This window comes from Pelophylax lessonae, assembly GCF_965119305.1.
Source record: "Pelophylax lessonae genome assembly, chromosome: 12".
Classification (NCBI taxonomy): Eukaryota; Metazoa; Chordata; class Amphibia; order Anura; family Ranidae; genus Pelophylax; species Pelophylax lessonae.
The window spans coordinates 74209345-74233879 of record NC_138779.1 but is presented as its reverse complement, the minus strand read 5'-3'; the positions used below and the strand labels follow the sequence as shown (position 1 = coordinate 74233879).

General features: G+C 44.3%; 1 protein-coding gene across 1 annotated transcript; it reads right to left on the bottom strand.

The window, feature by feature from the left end:
• Positions 1 to 269: 269 nt before the first annotated feature.
• LOC309567652 (transcription factor HES-4) lies at positions 270 to 2706 on the bottom strand. Its single transcript, XM_082273071.1, has 4 exons — positions 2489 to 2706; positions 2283 to 2378; positions 1507 to 1594; positions 270 to 1130 (listed from the first exon to the last, which is right to left on the bottom strand). Exons 1-4 carry the CDS (start codon positions 2594 to 2596, stop codon positions 574 to 576), a joined length of 849 nt encoding a protein of 282 aa, XP_082129197.1. The 5' UTR covers positions 2597 to 2706; the 3' UTR covers positions 270 to 573.
• Positions 2707 to 24535: the final 21829 nt, after the last annotated feature.

Sequence of the window (24535 nt, the reverse complement as noted above, 5' to 3'; positions counted from 1 at the left end):
GAGATACTGTATATATACATATATATATATATATATTTTTTTTTTCTATGAATCCTTTGACATTTTGTCTTCTTTAGATTAGAGCAAAGTATCTGTAATGTCATGATTAAACCAAGATATATGACACCTGCAGTTTGCATATGTACAGTATATACATTGTGTATATGGCACATGCTGCATATAATTAACTTCAAAGAGACAACTAACACAATCCCATTTATCCATATGAAAAGGTAATGATCATTAGTCCCCAAGAAAGCACCAGATCATAAAATGTAAAGAGTTTATTGAATAAAACTCCTGCAGTTTAGGAAGTTTTTGACACAAAAACAACACAGTAACTTTGGCATTACACAATCTTTGTACCAGTCATACAAAACTAAAAAAACATCTCAGCAAAAGAGTTTTATTACAAAAATGGGCCATTTATACAAGTTTATTTTTTAAGAATAAAAAAGTAATGTCCTTGTAGATGCAAATAAATATATTTGTTCAGAGTTTCTCTAAGGCAAGGTCCCATAAAACGGAACCAATAAATATAAAAATAAAGTCCGATTACAAAGTGTGGTCAGTTCACCAGGGTCTCCATACGCACTCGCTGCTGTCAGGTCCACTGCTGCCACCTAGAGGGCTCACTGTTCGGGGCATGTGTGGCATCTTGTGAGAGAAGGTGGTGACTCCCTGGACTGGGGATTGCGCCTGTCGTGCACTGCTGGAGGTGACATTTCCATTGGCATAGAGGGGAATCACTGGTCCTGGGCTGGAGGAATAGGCAGGATTAGGAATAAGGAAAGCAAATTGTCCATCAGTGGCTGGTACCAACTGGAAGCCTCCCTGGAACACCTTGGGAGACATGGCTTCAGCAGGGGTCATCTTGCAGGGCATGGGCACAGGAGCAGTTGCCACTGGTGCTGAGGGCAATTGGACATGCAGAGGCTGGCTGGAAGGAGGCTGCTGGTAATTCATGGCCACAATCTGGCCTAGGCAACTAGAGAGATGACCAAGTAGCCGGGTCCTGACTTCTGTATTGACCCCTTCGCAGGTGGAGAGGAATCGTGTCACTTCATTCATACACTCATTGAATCCTGCTCTGTATTTGCCAAGTACTGATGGATCAGCTGATAGTGCAGCTACAGAAGAAATAAAGAACATTACATTAGTACCGGTGGTCAAGGAATGTGATCATGAACCATTTCACTAAATTACAAGGGTTAACCATTTAGCAGTTGAATAGCTTGTTTCATACAACAGCTTCGGAATCAATACAATTCTACGTAACCCAGAGCAGACAAATCAAGACACTACTAAACTTTATAAAATATATAAAAAAATATAAATAAAATATTCAGTGATGTGGGCTTCTGCCATCCAAAAGCTACAAGTTCCAGCATGCCTGCCCTGCATGAGACAATACCTAGGGCAGATCATCTACAGTCACCCTGCCAGCCCCAACATCATTCATCAATAGCAATCAGTGTGGAAATATAAAGATCCTCGGATATGTACCTGTCATCTGGACTCGTTGTAAGTTCCGCAGGTGCTTGACTGTCATTTCCAGGATATCAGCCTTCTCCAGCTTGGAGTGTCTGGAGCTCTGCACAGAAGGAAGGAGGCGATCAGTGACAAGGTGGGAGACGTGTGGGCAGAAGAGATGGATGGAGGGATGGGAGGGATAGAGGGAATGGAGGCATGGAGAGACAGGAGGGATGGAGGGACAGGAGGGATGGAAGGATGGAGGGACTGAAGGGATGGAGAGACAGGAGGGAAGGAAGGATGGAGGGACTGGAGGAATGGAAAGACAGGAGGGATGGAAGGATGGAGGGACTGGAGGAATGGAAAGACAGGAGGGATGGAAGGATGGAGGGACTGGAGGAATGGAAAGACAGGAGGGATGGAAGGATGGAGGGACTGGAGGAATGGAAAGACAGGAGGGATGGAAGGATGGAGGGACTGGAGGAATGGAAAGACAGGAGGGATGGAAGGATGGAGGGACTGGAGGAATGGAAAGACAGGAGGGATGGAAGGATGGAGGGACTGGAGGAATGGAAAGACAGGAGGGACTGAAGGGATGGAGAGACAGGAGAGATGGAGGGACCGGAGGGATGGAGCGACAAGGGGGATAGAGGGATGGAGGAACAGGAGGGATGGAGGGACAGGAGGGATGGAAGGACAGGAGGGATGGATGGACAGGAGGGATGGAGGGACAGGAGGGATGGAAGGACAGGAGGGACGGAGGGATGGAGGAACAGGAGGCAGCAAATGGAAAAGTTCAGCCAACTTACATCTTTCTTTAGGGCATCCAAAATAAGTGTCTTGAGCTGTCCCAGGCTCTCATTGATGCGAGCTCTCCTGCGCTTCTCCATGATAGGTTTGGAGGACTGTAAAGACAGAGGCAAGACATGAGTACAACGCTACAGTACATGTTGCCGACATATCCCCAGATTGTGTTCTACAGCACCCACCCATAGGGTAGAGGGGGGATATTTACCTTTCTGTGCTCGCTGGCACTCTTAGGTTTATCCGGGGTCTGGGCAGAGCTGGCCGGTGCCCCCGCAATAGGGGAGGCGGTGGGCTTCTCCATGCTGTCAGCAGGCATGATCCTATGGGGGGAATACACAGGAAGGATGGGGGGAGATGAATCCGGACAGTAGCAGAGCAGTTGGTAAAGTCACTGGAGGTAATCTGACTAGTCCCAGAGCCTGAGTGTTATGTATCTGTCCCAGTCTGTGGGCTCTCCTCTATTTATACTCCTCTCTGCTGCTTCCCATTCGTGTGAAACCTTCTCTACATTCTTTCCCACACTTGCCTCGCCCACATCTTTTTCTGATTGGACAGCACTCACCCTCCTCCTGGCCCCCCTTCTCCCAAGACTTTCCACCCCCCCCCCTCCTCCTCCTATAGACAGGCGCCCAATGCACTGCTCAGTGTTAAGGTTGGCTCGGGTTGATGTTTTTGCATTGGGGAGAAATTCAAGCTGAGAACTAACTGGATCCAGGCATTGATGTGTTATTTACTGTAAACAGGCAACGGTTTCTCAAGCCTCACTACAATGAAAATTTAAAAAAATACATCAACACTATGGAGTAAATATTTCCACTTCAAAATATTCCCAGCGCTGTAAATCAGTGGTAATTGGAGACGTTTGTGTTGATGGATCTTTATAAAAAATAAAAATGAGGTTTTATTGCTTTGCTTTGCTCAGGTCAACAACACAAGTCAATGGCTGACTACTAAACCGTGTTAGTAAACATGGCTGCTGTATGGAAATAAATATTTGGTAAAAAAAAAAAATACAATGTAACAAACCATAACTGTAATAAAATATCAAAAATACATAAATATGAACAGTTAGCTACATTTTCCGCTCAAAATCTCAATTGTTCGAGGCTTCGTTCACATGTGCGGAAACCTCTACCGCCCCTCTGTAAAGTGATCTGTAGTGGAGTGCTTGTTAGATGGCACCCAATAATGTTACCTCCTGAATGTCCCCCTTTTTTTCAGCTGAACCAGTGCTTTAAGTGTCCCAAAAGAGGTGCCGGTACTCTATTATAGCCTATACATTTTTTGCCCCCCCCCGCCCACCCCACATTAGGGTCCCCACAAAGCAACCCCCCCCCCCTCTGACCTGGGCTGGGACTCTGGGGCAGGGGGACTCACTGGTGGTGACTAGTCTGGCTCTGGAGTGGGAAATATTCTTGGGGGGGGGGGGGGCAATTGAGGGCGCAGATGTCCAAAACGAGCGTACTGTTACGCTAAGGCGCACGGAGAGGTGGCGGTATGCTCAAGAGCCATATTTGGAAGTGGCGGTACTGAGTACCAGTGCCTACCAGCCCACTTAAAGCACTGAGCTGAACAAGTATTTCCTTTTTAAATACCGTGCCGCAATCTCTAGGATCACAGTTGCAACGGAGCTCATTTCAGTGAAATGGGTTGAAATTGGCATTGGTAAAGCTTGCCTAATGCGATATTCTGTATAGCAGTGATGGCGAACCTTGGCACCCCAGATGTTTTGGGACTACATTTCCCATGATGCTCCTGTAGTCTGCAGTGTAGTGGAGCATCATGGGAAATGTAGTTCCAAAACATCTGGGGTGCCAATGTTCGCCATCACTGCTGCATAGGATCGCAGCCATCACTGCGCAATTTAAGTGGGTGGTCGAACCAGCCTGTTTTCATGGCCCCCAGCTGTCTCTGTGAAAAAATGCATGTAAAGCTTGGTTCGCACCAGTGGGATGATTTTGGGTGCAGCGAGATTGTATGCGCATTTTACGTGTTTTTAGACACGTTTCCATCGACTTCTATTAGATCACGTGTTTTCATGAAAGGCATCAAAGTCCTGCATGCTCCATCTTTGAGACGCTTTCAGAAAATGTGCGTTCTATTCCAGGCCACTTGGAAACGCATGTAAAACGCGCATACAAACAAGTTTCGTACAAAACAGCCCTACTTTTAAAAACAATGTCCTCCCAGCTATTGAAAAACATTTTCTGGATGCATTTAGTTTACCGATTGTGTGGTGTGTGTCTTGTGACAGTCAAATCTGATCTATAAATGGTTGCAGGATCTCTGCCCAGACAGAGCCGTCCATCATCATTCTGCATCACAGACTTCTGGCGAGTTAAACTCGCTCTTCTGGCTGACGGTGAATTGTATAGACAGCTTGACATGCAAGCAACCAACTTTCCCCCAAATTAAAAAAAAAAATCACCAGCCTGCACCTGGGAGGACCTGCTGTGAGTGAATATACTAGCCAAATAAACAAGTTTTTTTTTTTTTTTTTTTTCCCTAAATCTGACATTTACATCTCAGTGGCACACTGACACCTTGTGAGCCATTCCCGACATTTACATAATCCTAATTCCCCGGGACCTTTTATTCTGCAGGTGATAGGTATGATAATGATGGGGACATGTGAGGAGTACAAAACAAACTGGGCCTGCTTCTGAATAATGAGGCTGGTGCCTATAGAGTGAAACTTTTCCACCTTTATACGATTGGCGAGGCAGTGCAACAGTTTCTAGAATTCATCTTCCCTAAATCAGATTTATGCTCATTTCTAGATATCACCTATCCAGGTGACTTAGTACAGAATGTCCCAGCACTGATCACACTTAGGGTAAGTTTACACGTACACCTCTGAAAAGCGCCCTGCATTTGGATCACCTTCCAGAGGCATTTGATAAGTGTATCGCCTCCTATTTTAACCCCATAAATGCTGAACCATTTCCTGAAAATGCATTGCAGTGCAGTGTGGCTCCATTCACTTGAATGGGTTGTGTTCAGGACAAAGTAGCTTGCAGCTGCTTGGGGGAATGGGGGGGGGGGGGGGGTAAAATGCACCACAACCACGAGTCTAAACAAATCTCATTTAGATGTCCTCTGATGACTATCTGCAATTCTTGCCAGGGAAAGACCATGCCCTGTGTGCCAACAGCTGTAGCCAGGCCAGATTCATAGCCTGTACAAATCAATGGTCAGTGCCACTGTTTGCATGCAAATGTTCATCAGCTTGCCATACACCATACAATCTGATTGTACAATCTCCGTTACATCTACCATCAACTATGTAGTGCAAGGGCCTGATTTTACACTTATTGCATTGATTGCTTTGGTTATTTCCTAGTTTGCATCCAGAGACAATGGTTTTTGCGGCATATAAACTTGGGCGCAGCCAACCATCCAGCTTGTATGGGGCCATAGCACCAGATGTGGCATTTGGCTGCCTCTAGAAGTTCATGTGGGTGAGCCCTAAATCACTTCTCAGCTTTGCAGATGCCATGGCACTACAAGTCCCAGCACTGATCACACCTATCTGACATAAGGAGCTCTGGTACAGCTACAAGTGAAAAGAGAACCTATCCCCTATGGTAACCTATCCCCTATATAGTAACCTATTCCCAATGGTAACCTATCCCCTATGGTAACCTATCCCCTATATAGTAACCTATTCCCAATGGTAACCTACTCCCTATGGTAACCTATCCCCTATGGTAACCTATCCCCTATATAGTAACCTACTCCCTATGGTAACCTATTCCCAATGGTAACCTACTCCCTATGGTAACCTATTCCCAATGGTAACCTACTCCCTATGGTAATCTATCCCCTATGGTAACCTATCCCCTATATAGTAACCTATTCCCAATGGTAACCTATCCCCCATAGTAACCTATCCCCTATGGTAACCTATCCCCTATAGTAACCTATCCCCTATGGTAACCTATCCCCTATATAGTAACCTATTCCCAATGGTAACCTATCCCCCATAGTAACCTATCCCCTATGGTAACCTATCCCCTATAGTAACCTATCCCCTATGGTAACCTATCCCCTATATAGTAACCTATTCCCAATGGTAACCTACTCCCTATAATCACTATCCCCTATGGTAACCTACTCCCTATGTTAATCAATACCCTATGGTAAGTTATCCCCAATGGTAACCTAATTCTAATGGTAACCTATTTCCAATGGCAACCTATCCCCAATGGTAAACTATTCTCCATGGTGACCTATGATTCCCTATGGTGACTTATCATTCCCTATGGTGACCTATCATTCCCTATGGTGACCTATCATTCCCTATGGTGACCTACCATCCCCTATGGTGACCTATCATCCCCTATGGTGACCTATCATTCCCTATGGTGACCTATCATTCCCTATGGTGACCTATCATCCCCTATGGTGACCTATCATTCCCTATGGTGACCTATCATTCCCTATGGTGACCTACCATCCCCTATGGTGACCTATCATCCCCTATGGTGACCTATCATTCCCTATGGTGACCTACCATCCCCTATGGTGACCTATCATTCCCTATGGTGACCTATCATTCCCTATGGTGACCTATCATCCCCTATGGTGACCTACCATTCCCTATGGTGACCTACCATTCCCTATGGTATTGTTTGCACTTTTATATAGTTAGGTTGGAATTAGTCCATCTAATAGAACCAATAAAAGAAATCACAGAATGTATAATAATAATGAATATGAAGGAATAGATGTGTCCCGATGAGACATGCTTGCTGTGTGTGGGCGGGCCCCTCGGATGATGTGTCCGGGGATCGGCTCCATCGCTGTGGATGTGATTAGAGCGGAGCACTGAGCGGAGGGGAACTGACACACAGGCAGCCGACAGACACGCGAAGAGGCGCCGGCTGGCACGCAAGCAACCAATAGCCTTCCGCCTGGGTCCGTGCCGCTCGCTCATTGGCTGCCGCGGAGGAGTCCTGTCAATCAAAGGCAGACGGGGGTAACGTGTTACAGCTGTGAGCGTGCCTGGGCAGCTGGGCGGTGCGCGCTCCCCTCCTCCCCCCTCCCCCTGCTCCTGTCTGTACTCTGGATCACCCGGGAGCACGTGCCAAAGTGCTGCTGGCTTTGTGCGGAGAATACAGGCGGACGGCTCCCAGCCCTGAGCCTGGGAAAACTCCTCCCCCTCCTCCTCTGCATGGCACACACTACCTCCTCTGTCCCGGCAGCCAGGACACACTGCTCACCTGTGTGCATAGACTGAGGGGCCCCAGACAGGGGACCGATCACCATGGCCTCCTCATTTAGTGGCCACATACCTTTATTGTGTTATAAATCCATGACATTAGGAGGATTCCCACACACCCCATTGCCTGACATTGGACATTATCTCTGCAATGCTCTATGGTGGATTGCTAGGATAATCTGTCATTGCAATGGGGAAGATTTACTAAAACTGGGGAGTGCAAAATGTGGTGCAGCTGTGCCTGGCAGCCAATCAGCTTCTTCCATTAAGCTTTGAGAATAAAACCTGGAAGCTGATTGGCTGTCATGCAGAGCTGCGCAGACTTTGCACTCTCCAGATTTAGTAAATCTCCCCCAATGTGCTAACACATGCATAGTGTGTCTTTCTGTACATTGCAGTATTGGTGGCGCAGCATTTGCAGGGTTAAATCAGACATTAGAGAGGTGTCTGGCTGCCCTTGCCACTCCTCTGAAAAGTGATCCATGGTGGATTGTTTTCCAGAGGTATTTAACCTGGAAGCTGATTGGCTGTCATGCAGAGCTGCGCAGACTTTGCACTCTCCAGATTTAGTAAATCTCCCCCAAAGTGCTAACACATGCATAGTGTGTATCTACATTGCAGTATTGGTGGTGCAGCATTTGCAGGGTTAAATCAGACAGTAGAGAGGTGTCTAAAATACCTCTGGAAAGCAATCCACCATGGATCACTTTTCAGAGGAGGGGCAAGGGCAGCCAGATGTGAAGGAGCCTTAAAGCGGAGCTCCACTCAGAAGGTGAAGCCCCCCTTGTTTGCTTCTCACCCCCTCTTCTGCCACATTTGGCACCTTTCGGGGGGGGGGGGGGGGAGTGGGTACCTGTATTTGAGAAGTACCCCACTCCATTTCTGGGTGACCCCGCTGTATGCAAGGTCCCCAGGACGTTCAACTCCCCCCCTCCTTCCCTTTGAGCATGCGCAGTAGGGAACAGGCTGGTTTCCCCTACAAGGAATGGCGGCAGCACCTGAGAACAGTATTTGTAGCTGCTGACTTTTAATTTTTTTTTGGGGGGGGGGGGGGGGGGGCTGGAGCTCCGCTTTGAGGCTCCTTTTACACTAGTGACAGGGTGGATTGCTTTTCAGAGGGCAGTTAACGGAGGTTTGTAATAGGGTTCTACCAATACCGTTCTTTTTACCAGCGTGTACAAGTACTGATACTTTCAGTCAAGTAATTGCCGATACCGATTACCTTTGCGGTGCAAATTGAGCCCAAAAATGAATGGACTAAAATAACACTGCAAAGAATCACGTGATTTGAGCAGGAATGCAGTGCCAGCCAAGCAGTTTCCCACGTCACTCCTGTGTGAAAATCACTATGACAAGCCTGGGTTCACACAGCAGTGGTGCGGGAAACTGCATGCAATTCGGACAGGAATCGCGCTGCATTCCTGTTCAAATTGCATGCAATTCTTTGCAGTGCAATTCGGGCCTATTCATTTGTATGGACTCAAATCACACGGCAAAGATATCGGTTTTGCCAATCGGAGCATTTGCACAAGTTTGAGTACCTGTGCAGATATTCGCTATCGGCACAACCCTAGTTTTCAGATGTTCATAAGGGAATGCTGCTGCCCCCTGATGTCTGTTTATTGATAAACAGCAGTTTTGCATTGCAGGATCGCACTGAAAGCCATGTGTTTGGCGCACAGTCTTATTAACTTATATGGGAGAGTTTAGCAGACAGTGTCACCTGTCAGACTTCGAATGTAGTGTTAAAATTGCTGCACCACCATGCTTAGCACCACATCCTCAGCGGTTTGTAGTCATCTAAGTGGCTCCATGTACATTTGTAGGTAGGAGGGTGGTAAAAACACAAATCAACTGCTTGATTTTACCACCCCCTGACTGCTCATGTGAAAGGAGCCTTATTTTGTGAGGCTCTAATTATTGCTGTATGAATTCATAAATCCGTTCCCTGAGACATCTGTGTCTGAACTCTGACGTACGTGAGCTTACCCACATCCTTATGAATGACATTAGAAGCAGTGTCAGCTGCAGATAAGACGACACTTCCCCTTCTGTGGGTCCTCTCACATGGGCACACTTCACTCAGCAGAGGATCTGTCATGTGACATTCATACTCATTCATTTCTTTATCCACGTTCTGACAGCAAACGGTGGACTAATGATAGCTCTATGGGCAGCCAGATGTGAACAGATTTGTGCTCGTAAACATCGGGCTCCCTCCAATCCATCACATTTAGGTTCAGTAAGATGGAAAAGGACACAGTCGTTTCTCCATTTTTTCCCCCTGATCTGGAGAGACTTGGAGACAAGAGAATATAGATAGACGCACTTCCATTTATATCCACCTGCCCACAGACCTTCATGGAGCTTCTGATCAGGTCCTCCTGAAAACTTATCCTGACTATGTGAAAGGGGCCTTTCCCTTCAGTGGGACACTCAGTGAAGACACTTCCATTGTCAGATTGGCTTAAAGTTTCAAGTTCTCCCAGAACCCAGGGGACCCACAGACACCTGTGCCTGAATTTCATTTGTAAGAGATTCTGGAAACTGGTAGCAGGTAGGACATAGTAGTATGACATGGCCCCATTCACACCTGAGCATACTGCGAACTTGCCAAAAAAAAATGGAAAATGGAGTGGGTGTAGTGGGAGGGGACATGGGAATATAAGCAGGATGCACGACACTGATTACAGCATCAGATGACGCCCAGGAGGGGCGAAACGCGTCAAGCCAGAATCTAGCATCATACTTCAGATCCGCTTGTTGGAACGCACTGGATGTCATATCCGGTTGCTATTGGAACGCACGCCGCTACGGCGCTCTGCAATACAAGCACATTGCACTTTACCTATGTAAGTGTGATATTTTATTACCTATTTAATACATCATTACAATTTTACGCTATGGAGTTCTCTTTTTGACTATATATCCACATTGGGAAATCGCCACTGGGAGGACCTTCTATCTAAAGGCGTAACGGCCAAGAATACAACTTATGCAGCATTTCCCTATCGGTTTGGTGAGTGGGGACACAGGAGGGGAGCACGGAGTGATCTGCATATCATTTGATTTACAGCACGGCACTTTATTAAAGGACTTATTTGTTGATCAACCTGATTAATGGCATAAGCACTTCATTTCCAAAAGGACTATTTATTGGTTGATGATTAGAGGGCGTTATATCTATTTTGTATTGTTCATTATGCACTTTTGTTGAACATTATGCACTGCTAGCTTTGATAATTTTGCACATAGCACTTTATTTGTTATCTAGAGCAGCGTTGATACTTAGGCTCGGTTCACACTAGGTTGCTCCGACTTAGGGGGTGACCTGTGAAGTCGCGTGCAGCGCGACTTTGGCGCGACTTGCACAGACTTCATAAAATTAATGTCTATGCAAGTCGCCTCCAGGTCGCACCCGAAGTAGTACAGGACCCTTTTTCTAAGTCGGAGCGACTTGTGTCGCTCCTATTAGAACGGCTCCTGTACTACACAATGGGAGCGTGACGGACCGCCACTTGTCATGCTGACAAGTCGCCTGACAAGTCGGATCAATGTGAATGCGGTCTTATACTGTTTATCATAGGGACTATTTAGCCTCATATCAGCAGCAGCCTAGCATCAGGAAACGCATATTAGTTATAGGAGCAGCGCTGATACACACTTCAAGATAGTGCGAACGCGCAATTTTGTTTTTCTTGCATTTTCAAACATCTCGTCACTCACAGACTATTTGCTTGAATGGGCTGTCCTACACATGAAAAACACCTCAAAGAAGCTCCAGAACCTTTTTTGGAGTGGGGCCCAGACACCAGTGCATTTTTTCATTACACCTTTTAAGTACGCTTGTAGTGCGTCTGCTACCGACCCTTGGGGTGTCATAACAATTAATGGCACCGCAATTGCAACATGCGTTTCCAGCACGTTTCTGAAAATCATGGCGAAATGCGCATTTTCTGTGCGCTTTGACACGCATTCCAGAAACGCTAGGTGAATGGAGCCTCAGTGATTTCTGCAGAGGTCCTGTAGCAGATTGTATGATGTAGATGTACAGCAGGATTGCTTCCATCGTGTTCCATGAACCTCAGATGAGTTCGATTAGGAATGTGTTGGCTGCAGCCCTGTTTACAATTGAGCATTGTAGTGTAAATATGACTTGGCAGATTCTGTAATGGCTGTGGAATGGCAACATATCTTTTTACATAATAAAAAATAATGTGCAGATTGTTCCCTTTAGTACTCCAACAATCTACAATTAAAACAGTAAACACAACGCAAACAACAAAAGAGAACAATACAACTAGTGAGTGTCACGGAGGTCGAAGTCTAGTTGATTATAAAAACAAAAATTAATCATGAAATCTCAGCAAAAGATGGGGGTTGGGTGGATGGATTTTTCAGAATGGGGGGGTCTGGGGTGCAGCTATCGGCACTTTTCCTGTGTATCAGAATTTTGTGTGTTTTCATTCAATTTTGGATGTTGTCCCTTTTCCTGTTGCTATTAATACAAACAAAAGGTAACAGTGAGATCTCTTCACAATGTCTCCTGTAACTGCTCAAATCTGATCAAACTGTAGGGATCCCAACACAACAAGCTTCTCCATAACTAAGACCGGCCATACACAAAGCAAGAAATAAATCTGCTCAATTCCTCCATCAACACAGACAGTGTTGATGCAGGGATCCCTCCTGCCGGGCCATTGTCTTCTCCCAGCAGGGTGGGGTTGGGGGAAGCCATCTCTGATCTCTGCTAGCAGCTGCTAGCGATAAGCGCAGGTAAAAACCCTGCATGCTGGTTGTACCCGAGTTGATTGATCAACTTGGTACATTCAACCTGCCCATACACGGTTCGAATCTCGGCTGGTCCCTGCTGAACCATTCGAGATTCATACCGTGTATGGCCTGCCTAAGGCCAGCCATATATAATTCAAACCTAGTCGGGTTCAGAACCATGCAAGGGCAGGTTGAATGTACCCAAGTTGATCGATCTTTGGTGCAATATAAGAAAATACACTAAAAACGTAGGATCTAATAGAAGTCTATGGGAAAGAGCAGGTAACCCGCACAAAAACCCCAGGAGGAGGAGTTGCTTTAAGCGCTGCACTGTTATCAGTAATGCAGGAGAGTGGAGAAGGATGTCACATGGCGAGTCATGCTCCCCTCAACACAAACATGCTCCAGATCAGGCTGGCAACCAGCAGGCCACAGCTTCATGTCACACATGCCCACTCACCACCCCAGCTGCTTATTGCTGACATGAAAAAACACATGCACAACCACCTCCCACCTGTCTGAAAGCAAGCACTTAGCCACACATGCGTAGTGCACACTCCAGGTCAACCATGGAAAACCAGAGAAAGATGTCAGAGCAAGCACAGGAAAAAACTTTCCCATTTTCTGCATTTTAGTACATTGGGAGGCCAATATATGTCACATCAAAAAGCATATAACATGCTTTGGGATGTGTTGGCAACATGTGTTATTATGCCTTGGTCAATGGCTGCCAGCCCTATCCACTCCAAATTCTACATTCAAAAACATTGCCTGTGCGAAAGGAGCCTTTCTGTGCAATCCAAATGCAATAATGAATTAATGCATTGAATATGTTATTATACAGTGTACATGTAACACAAGACACACAGAGCTACAAGACTTCTATAAAGTAAGTGCACTGTTGCCCCCTTGAGGACATTATAGGAACATTTTCAGGTTGGGAAGGACACACTAGATTGTATCAGATGTACTACTAGTAACTTGTAATATTATATGCAGGAATTGTAGAGCAACTAGATAATACTAGAAGTCAAATGTGTATCGTGTATTAGGAACATATTTTCCTTTCCTTCTTTCTTTCTCTTAAAGAGTATCTAGTTTTTTTTTTTTTGGAGCTAAGAGGGCTCAGAAACCCTATTAAGTTTTTAACCTGTTGCCGACCGCCGCACGACTATATACTGCGGCTGTCAGCCCCGGCCAGGCAGAGTGACGTACCGATACGTCACTTGCCTGTCACTTCCTTGTGAGCCAATAGCGGGCGAGCGCGCGCCCGCGGAGGCGCGCGCCCGCCGCGGCTCGTTCACAGGGAAGTTCATGCGTGTGACCAGCGGACCCGATGTCCGCCGGTCACTCGCCGATCGTCGGTACAGAGGGAGAAAGTCAGGCGGCTGATGTAAACAAGCCGCCTGTCATTCTCCCCTGTGTAGAAACAGTGTTCAGACGGTTCTACTATGTAGGACCGTTGATCACTGTTCCTACACTAGTAGCCACAGCCAATCGCAGTAGAAAGCACGCCCCTAGGGACACACTTAACCCCTCCCTCCCCAATAAAGTTAACCCCTTCCCTGACAGTGTCATTTTGCAGTAACAGTGCATATGTATAGCACTGATTACTGCAGTAATGTCACTGGTAACCCCAAAAGTGTCAAAAATGTCAGTCAAGGGTCCGATCTGTCCGCCGCAATGTCGCAGTACCGCAAAAAAATTGCAGATCGCCGCCATTACGCGTTAAAAAAAACCACCAAAAATGACAGAAATCTTTCCCTTAGTTAGTAAACGCAATAACTTTTGCGCAAACCAATCAAAATACGCTTTTTGCGATTTTTTTTACCAAACATATGTAGCAGAAAACAAATTGGCCAAAAATGGTAAAAAATTTTGATTTTTACATTTTTTTGGGGGGGGAATTTTATATAAAAAAATGTGAAAAATATTGTTATTTTTGCAAAATTTACGCTCTTTTTTTGTTTATAGCGCAAAAAGTAAAAATCGCACAGGTGATCAAATGCCACCAAAAGAAAGCTCTGTTTGTGGGAAAAAAAGGACGTCAAATTCGTTTAGGTACAGCATCGCACGACCGCGCAATTGTCCGTTAAAATCACGCAGTAAAAAATCACAAAAAAAAACCCTGGTCGGAATGAGGGTAAAATCTTCCGGGGCTTAAGTGAGTTTCCTCAGTAATTAAAAATAAAGCCAGCAGCTACAAATACTGTACTGTAAAACTTTTGGTGGAGAACTGTACTGAAGAACTTCTGGTGTAGGAGAACTGTACTGGAGAACTTCTGGTGGAGGAGAACTGTATTGGAGAACTTCTGGTGGAGGAGAACTGTACTGGAGAACTTCTGGTGGAGGAGAACTGTACTGGAGAACTTCTGGTGGAGGAGAACTGTACTGGAGAACTTATGGTGGAGGAGAATTGTACTGGAGAACTTCTAGAGGAGAACTGTACTGGAGAACTTCTAGAGGAGAACTGTACTGGAGAACTTCTGGTGGAGGAGAACTGTACTGGAGAACTTCTAGAGGAGAACTGTACTGGAGAACTTCTGGTGGAGGAGAACTGTACTGGAGAACTTCTGGTGGAGGAGAACTGTACTGGAGAACTTCTGGTGGAGGAGAACTGTACTGGAGAACTTCTGGTGGAGGAGAACTGTACTGGAGAACTTCTGGTGGAGGAGAATTGTACTGGAGAACTTCTAGAGGAGAACTGTACTGGAGAACTTCTGGTGGAGGAGAACTGTATTGGAGAACTTCTGGTGGAGGAGAACTGTATTGGAGAACTTCTGGTGGAGGAGAACTGTACTGGAGAACTTCTGGTGGAGGAGAACTGTACTGGAGAACTTCTAGAGGAGAACTGTACTGGAGAACTTCTAGTGGAGGAGAACTGCACTTGAAAACCCTTTGGAGGAGAACTGTACTGGAGAACATCTGGTGGAGAGCTGTACTGAAGAACTTCTGATGGGATCACCTAGCAATTCCAGCAGAAGTGAGAGCGGATACCTGCTAGAAAAAAGTACCCCCCCCCCCAAAAGTGTTAGAGAAGGGGAAGGGGGAGCATCAGTGAATCCTGCCTTTTAGTAGAAGTTCCACTTTAATGCTGTTTGTATCCCTGCTGAGGAGATTCAAAATGTTTCGTTGCCACAGAAGAGATAGGAAGTCTTCAAATAGGGACACTTATTTGGGTGACAACTGTATACAAGGAGATTTTTCTCACTTTGAAGAGATTTCTTCTCACTTTCTTTCATGTCTATAGGATGGGAAGTAAAGGTAAATCTCCATGTGACACAAGGTAATGAAAGCACAGCCTTAAAAAAAAAAAAAAAAAACCTGCAAGGCAAAGTTATAATGTGCTGGCATGCATCGCATGATTGGACAAGCCACAATGGCATCACTCATGTGCATACGCGCAGGAGCCGCTGTTCACAGGGCTCTGAAGGAACGGTATGGGTATGTCATTGAGCACATGCACCGTTGATGTCACCAGCGGATTAACAAGTAAATATCTCCTAAACAATGCATGTTTAGAAGATATTTACTGTACCTATAGGTAAGTCTTATTATAGGCTTACCTATAAGTAAAAATCAACCAAGGGAGTTTACTGCCACTTTAAGCCTTCCCTACTCTATTAAAGATTTTTTTTAAAAAGTTTTGATTATAAATAAACCTTAAAGAGTAACTCCACTTTTGTTAAAAAACAAAAAACAAAAAAAAAAAAAAAACATTCCTCTCTGGGTGATCTCTGCACATTGTAAGGATTTTAACAAACTTTGTTGCAGATTCCAACCTTTTGTTATTCTGAAGAAAAAGCTGTTTGTTTGTGTTCATGTGCAAAATGAATGTGCAGGGGAATGATTTCAAAATTATCAGTCAGCTGCTGCACTTGCAGGGTTCTAATGAGAAATGCGGCAGGGTGTGCATTCCTTTAGACGAGTATCTCACCAAAAATGACATTTTTGTTGCAGAGGATGCTTAAAATCTGACTTCTGAGAAATTCAGTGAGCCAATCACACAAGCAGGAAATTACATTTCTGGAGTGCATTTTGTACACCATTTATGTACAGAACACCTCCAGATTGCTATATTGCATTTTACAGATAATTACAGAGCTGCAAATTGAAAGGGAAAGGTAATTTTTAATAACATTCAATTACAAAATTAGTTGTGTAGCAATCGTTATCCCCTACCCTGCTGTGGTGCCCAGGACATAAGGAGTCTACCAACAAGATCATGAGAAGCTGAAGATCCGGATCCCAAATCTTGTAAGAGGATTCTTCTTCGTCACACTAAAGTGTCTTCTTATGAAATTTGGATCCTCAGCTTTTGTCTCAATGGGCTCAAATTCTCACAGACACACCCCAAAAAGCTCATTTAAAGAGGAGTCTCCTGTGAAAAAAAAAAAAAAAGTCAGCAGCTACAAAAACTGTAGTTGCTGACTATTAAAAAAACAGCCACTCACCTGTCCCATGATCCAGCGGTGTGCTCAACCCAACCAGTTTCACCCCCTGTCTCTCTCCTCGGTGCCAGCATCTTCACTACGGGCACCCGGCTGTGACAGCTTGCGTCATCAAAGTCGGGTGCCCACTGTGCATCGTGAAAATTGTGGATGCAGTCTTCTAGGACCTGTCACGTATCCCAGAAGACTGCAGGGGGGGGGGGGGAGTAAGTGGGAGTCTAAATCAGACACCCGCCCCCCCATTACTCCTCAAAAGTGACAATTCTTCAAGAGGAGTGGGGGACGATTTCTTAAAGCGGAACCTCCCCTTTTGAGTAGAGCTCTGCTTTAGGCTTACTGGCCATTGTACTTTCTTAACCACCAACCTTGATGATGTAGGCCAACTAAGAAAATCAGAGATAAGCTCCTATACATATCAAAAAAATATTAACATGTTATTAGATTTTTATTTAATGTAATGAGATGAGAATGAAATAGTTCTATAAATTGTCCAATTTCTTCCGATTTTAATTTCTCTGAACTTCCATCACAGGCATAAGAAAAATACAGGGCACTGCCAATGTGGACCTACCTCTGAAAATGCTTGTTCCCCAGCTGTGATGTTGATTCACTCGCTTTTATACTTTGTGCCACTGATCCAGAATTTTGCAGATGATGAAATTCCCATGGAGAAGAATTAAACATTTTCTTTTACAATACTACTTATCACCACTAGGTGGCAGATGGATCTGCACAGTCTTGTAGTTGTGATTGTCACCATCAAGAAACACCAACACAGCAAAAATGACTGCTAATGTTTTTATTTTTATTTCTTAGTGTCATTATTGTAAAAGCTAAATTTAACAACTGTCTAAGTGTCCATTCACACTGCCGCGACTTGTCAGGCGACTTGTCAGCCTGACAAGTCGCGGTCCGTCGCGGTCCATTGTGTGCTACAGGAACCGTTCTAATAGGAGCGACACAAGTCGCTCCGACTTAGAAAAAGGTTCCTGTACTACTTTGGGGCGACCTGGAGCGACTTGCATAGACATTCATTATATGAAGTCCGTACAAGTCGCGGTGCACGCGACTTCACAGGTCGCCCCCGAAGTCGTGCCGCGTTAGGGTGAACCGGCACTTAGATGCAGTAAAAATATGGATACCCACGAGATGGTATCCAAACAACCAGATAGTGAAACCTTTATGAATTGCAGCCCCCCCCCCCCCCCAAAAAAAAAAAGATAGAAGAAGTCCATTACAGTAAAACACAAATATGAGCGGTTGCAGAGTATCCTCACAACTAAACAAAACAATGCATAACTGCACTGAGCATAGTTATACAGATAATTTAGCAATGATAAAATCTTATCATTACAGTACTTTTTTTATAGTACTTGATAAAGCATGCTCAGAAACGTGTTGTGTTTCCATGGTGACATCATACGCCAGCCGGCGCTGCGCCTCTACCAGTGGACCGCACAGCTTAAAGCCAAAAGCAGCCTATCTCCCCGCTGAAGACACCATGCTATATGGAGGTAGATGATCTATTACAGAACTCTAATGCCAGTTTTCTCCCCGCCGCTGTAGCAGTCTCATCCGCAAAGAGCTTCACTATATTCCGCCTACTTTAATGTGAGTTTTAAATGTGCTTTGTACTTTGGATTTATTAAATACTACACTTAGAGGCGCTCTCCTAATTCTCTCTTTTATATGGACCTGAGAGCTGGCTTCACTCTGGAGGAGATGCCTTAGCTCTAGTGTGGATTATTGACTTTTTACAGTCTACTATTGACTCCTTGAACCATCCATGGTTTATTTATATTTATTTTAATTGTATTTTAATTAATTTTACCTGTTATTATAATTTCATTACCTGTGCGCCAGCTTTCTATGTATGTATTGGTCTTAATGATCATGTGACTTTAGGAAAGACTATACACTATGACCTAAGCAACAAACTGTATCAGTATACGCTGAAAACACGACTGGCTGTTTTTGGCTACACTAAAGTCCACTTTAAACAAAAGTTTACAGTTTTTCTTGAATTAGAAAAATAGGAGGTTGAAATTGTCATTTTTACCAGGGGAACAGCTTACTCCAGCGATGACAGATCAAAGCAGTCCCATGCCGCTCTGTCTGTCAGCCCCACTTCCAGGTCCTACGTCGCTCATTTCATCCCATTCGGCAGCACTTGCGCACAGTAACATCATTCCCACCCCCGGATGCATTCCAAGCATCTTACAGATAGCAGGGTGTACATTGCCACAGGCAATGTGTGCATGCTTGTAAAATTTGTAACAGAGAGGTGGAAAGATTTATTTATTTATTTATTTATTTTTGAAAAATCCTTTTTCTTTTTTTATTGATAGAAAACATAACAACTACAATACAAAACTTCAACAAACAAAAAGACATGGGCAATATGTCACAGTGCAGCAAAGCAAAAAAGGACCTACGATTATATAATACATACATTACTCGGTCAAGTACAGATGAGCGAAAAAACATAAAAGAGCTGAGGAATAACATAAAAAAAATAAAATAAAACATCCATGAACATAAGATTCCGAGGACATATCGGAAGCTGTCGAAGGTTCCGCTAGCCACTTATTCCATACTTTATCATATTTTTTCGGATATCCCCTTTTAATTTTATATATTTATTTATTTATTTGTTTATGGTTTTTTTTTTGTATTTAAATCTTTTTTATTTTTTTTATCGTTGCTGAACGTTACAATCAATGTGTTACACAATATCACCAGAAAAAGAAAAACAAAAGCACGTTCCGTCAACACAAATATAGTTATCAACATTTTCATATTCTTAAATGTATTCAAATAGAAAAACATGTTAACCCATATCTGCTTTAAACCCCCCTCCCCCCCCCCTAACCTGTGAAAAAGAAAAAAAAAGAAAGAAACGGCCCCACGGGTGAGGGAAAACCCCCTCATACCTCCAAAATCCAACACTATTATCACCATGGAGGAGACCAGTCTACCAACCGAACAACATACTCTACCTACTGCACATTAGTAAGGCTCCTTCCTCAGATGTCACAAATCCATCCCAGCCTCCCCATAGTGAAGTGAATTTCTCATGTTTGTGTTTAGATGCCCATACTAACTCCTCCATCCTCCTGATTGCTTCCACTTTAAGTATCCAACTCGAAACCGAGGGGGGTGAGTTTCGCTTCCATTTTGAGGGTATGCAAGCCTTCGCTGCGCTAAGAAGATGGCCAATAATGCCTTTTTGAAAAACTGACATCGGAAGATCCGACATATTCAATAAAAAGAAAGCAGGATCATTTGGAATCGTATGTACAGTAAATTTCTGAATAATCCTATGGACTTCCGACCAGAAATGTGTTAATCGGGGGCAAGCCCAGAAAATATGGAACATAGTTCCCTCTGCACTATTACAACGCCAGCATGCCTCTGACGCTTCCGGGTAGCATTTATGCAGTTTAGCTGGTGTATAGTACCACCTTGACATAATCTTATAACTTGTTTCCTGCAATTTAGTGCATCGGGAGGACCTTAATGTTAGTACGAGCATCTTCTTAATTTGGACTGATGAGAATGTTCTACTCATCTCAATCTCCCACATACGAATCCAGGGTAAGACCGGTTGAGTCTGAGGGGTAACCAGTAGGCCATACATATATGACAAAGTACCCTTCTTCTGGCCTTGACTAAGGCTCGGTTCACACTATTGCGATGCGGGAAGGCTGCGAATTCGCAGCCTGTTCCCGCATCGCACACGCACCCCCGGCAGTTCACACTGCCATATGCGATCCGCCGGGGGTGTCAATGTAATCTTAACGACACCCCCAGTTTGATCGCATATCGCAGTGCGATCGTGCAGTTCGCACAGGATCGGATCGCACAAGTGTGAACCGCTGTGCGATCCGATCCTGATGCGGCAGCAAAAATGCCTCCTGTGCGTCTTTGCTGCGGGTGCGGTGCGAATTTAGCCATACAAACTGTATGGCTAAACTCGCACCGCACAGCTGATCGCATGTCATGTCGGAGCAGTGCGCTCCGACATGACATGCGAACCCGGCACACGCAGAAGTGTGAACCGGGTCTAAAGCAGTAATCCTCAAACTCCGTAAGAGGTCTGATATAAGTACTTATTTGTATATTTGTTTATGTTTTTGCAGAGGGGAAATGCAAAGTCTCTTCTTGCTAAATATATATATATATATATATATATATATATATATATATATATATAAATAAATATATATATATATATATATATATATATATATATATATATATATATATATATATATAAAGCAAATGTTTGCCCTAGAGAAATGTGCTTTGGTGTATGCACCAAATAATAGTTCATTTTTAAGAGTTTAAAATGAAAAATGCGACTAATCCAGAAATTGTAAAAAAAGCAAAAACAAAAAAAAAAAACAATTTTTAGTGTGACTTTTCCCCACAAAATCTGACAATCTGAAACAAATTAAGAAATTTTGTCAGTACTTGCCGCAATAGAGCGATGCAGAAGTGCACCAAGGGAATGATGGTGTAAGCCAATTACACATTCTGCTATGCAGCAAATAAACTGTATATACCCTGCAACATAATAGTTCAATTGACATGTGATGCACCACAATAAGATGTCATGTGTGATGATTCGCTGCCCTCAACAACAGCCAATCTTAGTTTATCTGGCCCAGATCTCCTATCAATTTTTGTACCAATCACTTTTCACTGACCCTGGTGGCCCAGATAATCTCTGCTCTCTTCAAACATGCCAGAAGACATTTTTGAACAACTGACTATTCTGTGGCGCATGATTGGGCGCTTTAAGCAAGCAGAAAGGCTGTATGACTGGCGTAATAATGGCTCCTGTTGGAGACAAGAGATACAAGAGTATCTGCTGAATAACCGGAGGACAGTAGACAAGGGAGGAGGGTGAGTATCTTGTGGTCAGAAGCTCCACTCCAGGGCAAGAAAGTGTTGACTCCTTTTCCTCGTGACTTTGAACAAAAGGATTCTGTGAAGATTGTGCTTTCATACTAAAGAACTCAAGGCTTGTTTTCTAAAACAGGGCACAAGGGAGTTTGAAAGAGCCGTGGACAGAACTTTTCACTGTTTAGCATTTTTCTTATAAGAAATAATATTTTCCTCGAATTGTAAAAATAAGAAAAGCAATTGATGGTAATTTGATGGGGTTTACCAAAGAACTGGTTGTTTTATATGCAAATTTTGTTAGAATGTCAGTTTTTCTGTTCTTTAAAATCATCCATGTATATATTTTTTAAATACTCAAAAAACGTGTAAAGGCTCAGCCCTGGATAAGAAGAAAAAAAAGGGGAGAAAAAAGAGAAAGTATAGGAAAGGGAAAATGAAATAGAGGGGGGTGAGGAAAAAAGGGGGAGGGAAAAGAGAAGGGAAAAAGAGAAAGAACAGAAGTGGGACAAAGAGAAAAAGGAGAAAGAAGAAGAAATAAAAAAGTGGGGAAGGCGGAGAAAAAAGAAAAATAGACAAAGAAATGGAGTAAGCAGTCAGAAAGAATATAGAGGGCTAGTGGGATTTTTTAGGTACCATATAGAAAGGTAAATAACCAAGATATGTAAAACATAAAACATTTATTGATACACGTTAAAAACAGGGTAGAATATACAAAAAAATGGTTATCATATTACAAATGACACATATAACGAAGTAAATGTGTAAGAGACATATAGGCAAAAGGCAGTATTAGAGATTATTTCAGGTCCAATGAGGAGCATCAGACGAATCCCGACATGTTTCGCGGGCACAAAAGGTCCGCTTCTTCAGGCGTATGGAGCACGTTATGCACAGGATATGCCTTAATTAGCCTGTATGATACAACAACAGTCATTAATACAATAATCTAAATACATAGACAAAAGAAAGCATGCAGGTGTGGAACAACCAAATGCACCCCAAGGTAGCCACTTGGGGAGCCTGTTGGACAGTGGAGGAAACCCAGCTAGTGACACACAGGCTTTTATTATTATCCCAGTGGGTTGGCACAACAGTGGTGCATCCTGGGATATGTTATAAAAGCCATGGGCAAATGTGACAGGGTGTCTATGGGTGGGAAGCCAAGTCCCAGGAGGAGGGTGACGGCCGTCTCTCCTCCTGCTGCTGAGGAAGGTGGTCCCAGGCGGTCGGCCTAGTGGACCAGAAGTGTGGTGCTGAGCCAAGAGATCCTGTGGATACTGACAGTGGAGCAAATGGCAGAGCGACCTGAGGAAAAACAGTGTCCGTGAGTACCAGGGAGCTTGCCAGGGGTCTGCCCAGGACAGGGACCCCTCCAGGAGGGTGTCAGTGGACAGAAGGTCAGCACACACTGTCAGTGAGAAAGGGGGTGCCAAGTTAGACCCTGAAGAGTAATCAAAGTGACAGTCCATATTCTTTGTCTTCACTTCAGTGGCAAGGTGAAGCAGCGGCCTTGCCGCATTCAGCAGTTAGTTGTCCTCAGAAATTGTGCATAGTTCAAGTTGGAGTATCCCACTCATTCCCTTCTCCCATCCAAGTTCTAAAATAAAAAAACAAAAAACCCAATCCCCTGGACTGTTCATTGTCTGAGCCAAGAACTTTTAACGCCGTGTGTCTGCTTCCAGTTTCTAATGGTAACCCAGGGGACCCAAGAAGTGTAATTCTCAGCAGCTCCCTAGGGGGCAGTGCTACATATACATACAGTATATATGCCTATTGAGGTAACAGAAAAAAAAGTTGGAGGACAAACTCAATGCCAGTTTATTTTGTGTGCCTGGCAGAAAAAACAGTAGTCATCCACCAAAATCCAGTCTGGCTTATTAATTCTTCCCTGAGATCAGCTGTCAAAGGAGACTATGGAGAAATTGGAACAAGAATATCTGTAAATAATTTCTCAATCTGACTTCCAGGAGACACAAATCTGGGCAACTTTGCTCTCCAACAAATGTCAACACAATAATGGCTTTGAAAGAACTGGCAAGCAGAGTGTTAATGGTTAAGGGATCTTAGAGGGTAACATTAAACCCCCTATGCTGTGACATAGTTAAGCTCTGACACCTGTGGAATCTGCACTCCATTGTGCCATTCTTAATAGGAAACAAGCCAGAATCTTATGTTTTAATGTGTACTTTAGAGTGACATTCTTATATGGGATTAACCTTCATGGAGGATTTCTAACAGGCCATTGCCTATAAAATTATTATTCATGCATCAAGTGGCACTTGTCTGGTGCTAAGCCATGCACAGTTTGTAAACAATTACTTCCCTGCTAGATCGCCAAGCATTGGATAGCAGCTACAGGATTTCATGCCAAACATTGGAGCAGCACTTTCTTTACTCTATCAAAGAGGTTGTAAACCGAGGTGGAAAAAAAAAAACCCTTTAAAGCGGAGTTCCGGCCACAAAAACATTTTTTGAATAAACATACCCCCGGGACAGTCAGGGCTAGTACATTCCACAATGGCTAGCCTCTGATCTGTCCCGGTTCGCACTTACCTGCAAGAAGAAATACTCACTTTTAAAATTTCTTCTCCAGCGTTGCCATCTCTGTTGTTGGCAGCTGAAGCCAGCGCGATCCTCTTCTGCGTCCTCTTCCGCGTCTTCTTCTCCAAGAATGCGCCTTCACCGGCCCCTCTCGTCACTTCCGGTGCGGCGCCGCATTCCTCCACAGCTTCTGGGCATGCCCAGAAGCTGTTTAGCAAGGAATGCGGCTTCACACCGGAAGTGATGAGCGGGGCCGGTGCCGTCGCATTGATTCCTGGGAGCGATGACGTTCAGCTCCCAGGAATCATTGCAAACCGGAAGTGACGGCGCGGGCCGCGGCCGCCGAGGGAGAAAG